This window comes from Elephantulus edwardii, unplaced genomic scaffold (genome assembly GCF_000299155.1).
Source record: "Elephantulus edwardii isolate Elephantulus edwardi_28Jun2011 unplaced genomic scaffold, EleEdw1.0 scaffold00161, whole genome shotgun sequence".
NCBI lineage: Eukaryota > Metazoa > Chordata > Mammalia > Macroscelidea > Macroscelididae > Elephantulus > Elephantulus edwardii.
The window spans coordinates 3,806,119-3,808,466 of NW_006399911.1; the positions used below are offsets into that span (position 1 = coordinate 3,806,119).

The 2,348-nt window shown below is 43.1% G+C and overlaps 1 protein-coding gene across 2 annotated transcripts in view; it reads left to right on the forward strand.

Moving 5' to 3' along the window:
• Positions 1-609: 609 nt before the first annotated feature.
• Positions 610-2,348, forward strand: part of SLC41A3 (solute carrier family 41, member 3) — a 99,966-nt gene continuing 98,227 nt past the window's right edge. For both annotated transcript variants that reach the window (XM_006895165.1, XM_006895167.1), the window contains exon 1: positions 610-882. In XM_006895165.1, the coding sequence (XP_006895227.1) occupies positions 610-882 (273 nt within the window). The remainder of the gene's footprint in view (positions 883-2,348) is intronic.

Sequence of the window (2,348 nt, forward strand, 5' to 3'; positions counted from 1 at the left end):
CAGATTCATCCTGGAGAGGGTTAAATGGGGTTGCTCTTTGGAGTCAAGGATTCTGAGGCTTTGTCTGACATACTTTGGTCATGTTGTAAGGAGAGACCAGTCCTTGGAGAAGGACATCATGCTTGAGAGGGTGGAGGGCAGGTGCAGGAGGGGAAGGCCCTCTAAGAGGTTAACTGATTCAGTGACTGGGGTAATCAGGATGAGTGTGTTGGAGGCAATGAGATTGGCACAGGACAGATCAGAGTTTAGGGCTGTTGTACATAGGGTCACTGTGAGTCGCAAGCAACTCGACGGCACATAACAACAACATGACTCATGTTTTTTTCATGTATGTGCTCTTATCTGTGAGTGTGTTGGGGTTATTTTGTTTACTTTTCACAGGCATTCAAATTAACTATGTAAATAAACACTCATAACTTGAGGTATCAAACGATCTTAACACAAAGAGTGAAGCCCTATGAATGGCCCTAAATGATGCCAGCCTGTGTGACTGGACAGAAAGCCTAAGGGAGATTACAGGATGTAGACTCTGTGGAAATCAAGAGTACTTTCCTACAACCCTTGCTTCTTTGTGTCTTCTAGGTTAGTCAGAAGCTCAGCTGTGCCTGCATGGCGAGGGCAGAGACACGGCAGCGGAGGCTGGAGGGCTTTGCTAGGCCGGAGACGCTGGGGCTGCCACGGTCTCTAAGCCCAGGAAGACCCACAGCAGCCTCAGGAGATGGACTCTGGAGTGCTCCTGAAACCCTGAAGGTGGCTCCCAAACAATTAGAGACTGAGCCTCTCTCGGAGACCACCTGGTCCATTGGTCTTCAGGTGACATTGCCCTTCATATTTGCAGGCCTGGGACTGTCTATGGCTGGCGTGCTTTTGAACTATTTTCAGGTAAGAGCAAACTGAGAATGGTGACAATAGAAGTCCAGTGTCATTCCCCAAACCAGGCAGCTAGATAAGTGTCCATGTTAATAACACAGGAAAAGCCTCTTTTCCACAAAATTAAATTTTTTTTTCTGTATTTTGGGCAGAATTCTTTTAGTTACTGATGATAGGGGATAAAACTTAACACAGCTTAAGCTTAAATAGGCAATTTATATAGTTATGTATTTCAATTTAAGTAGTTGAGATATATGAGGGATTTTATTTCAGGAGTGGCATTGATCCCAGTGCTTAAATGAAGACAAGATGCTGACTCTTCTCTATCTCTCAGCCCTATTTTATTTTCAGCTAAGATCACTCTATGTAGTAAGGAGATAGCCTTTGGTGGTCACTCCTTAGTATAAATACTCTTAGAGAGGATATGCCACCTCTTTGTAAATATCCATAAGTCTCAAAAAATTGATGTTGCATTACTCCTTTTACTTCCATTGTCCATTCCTGTCCCAGTCACTGCTTCCTGAGGAATGACATTTTTCTGCTTGTCTATCCTGAGTCTTGTCATCACTCTCTGCAGGGAAATGTTGACCCATCAGAATCCTGGTAGATTGGAAAATGCACCTCAGAAATAAAAGTTATAAATGTGTCATCCTAGTGTTATATTAGGGAGCTGTAGTGGCCTGGTGATAAGGAGTTATGCTGGCAACCCAGAGGAGTGTGATTCGAATCTACCAGCTGCTCCACAGGAGAAAGATGAGCAGTCTCCTCTCTTGCTATTTACTGCCTCTGGAAGCTTGCTAGAGAGTCAGCTCTGAGTTGTCACAGCTTGACAGTACATAACAACAACAACATCATCATCATCATCATCATTATATTATTAAAGCTTTACTCCCTCATCATGATGTGCTTCAGAAGTCCTCTCTGGAAAGAGACATTACCTGTCCTTGATATCTTAGTACAGCAATAATAGAAATATGTAAAATACATGAATTTAACAAACAGAAATTTATTCTCTCATGGTGTATTGTTGTTGTTATGTGCTGCCAAGTATTTCCAGCTCATAGCAATGCTACACAAAAGCACAAAATGACATTTGATATAGAGAATACTGCTTCCTGTCTGGAGAAGGTGAGCTGTGTCTATTGGGGTCACCAGGACCATCAAGGGCAATTACAAAGGTTAGAAAAGACAGGCACAGACTAGAGAAATCCCCAGCAGGCTACATGCAAGAAAAGAGAGGCTGGCTAAATAGAAGTATGGTCCCTGCCCCCTTAAACTCCACAAGGAACAGAGAGAGTGCAGCTAACGGAGGAAGTTGGTCTCTGACTGCTCTGTAGACCAACATCACCAAGAATGATTACAACCTTTGGAAGAGATGGGCTGCAATCAGACAAGTTTCCCACAAGGCTGTCCTGCAGTCCAGAAAAAAGTTGAAGGACTTTTAGGAAGAGGGAGTTTTCTTTTTTCTTTCTTTCTTT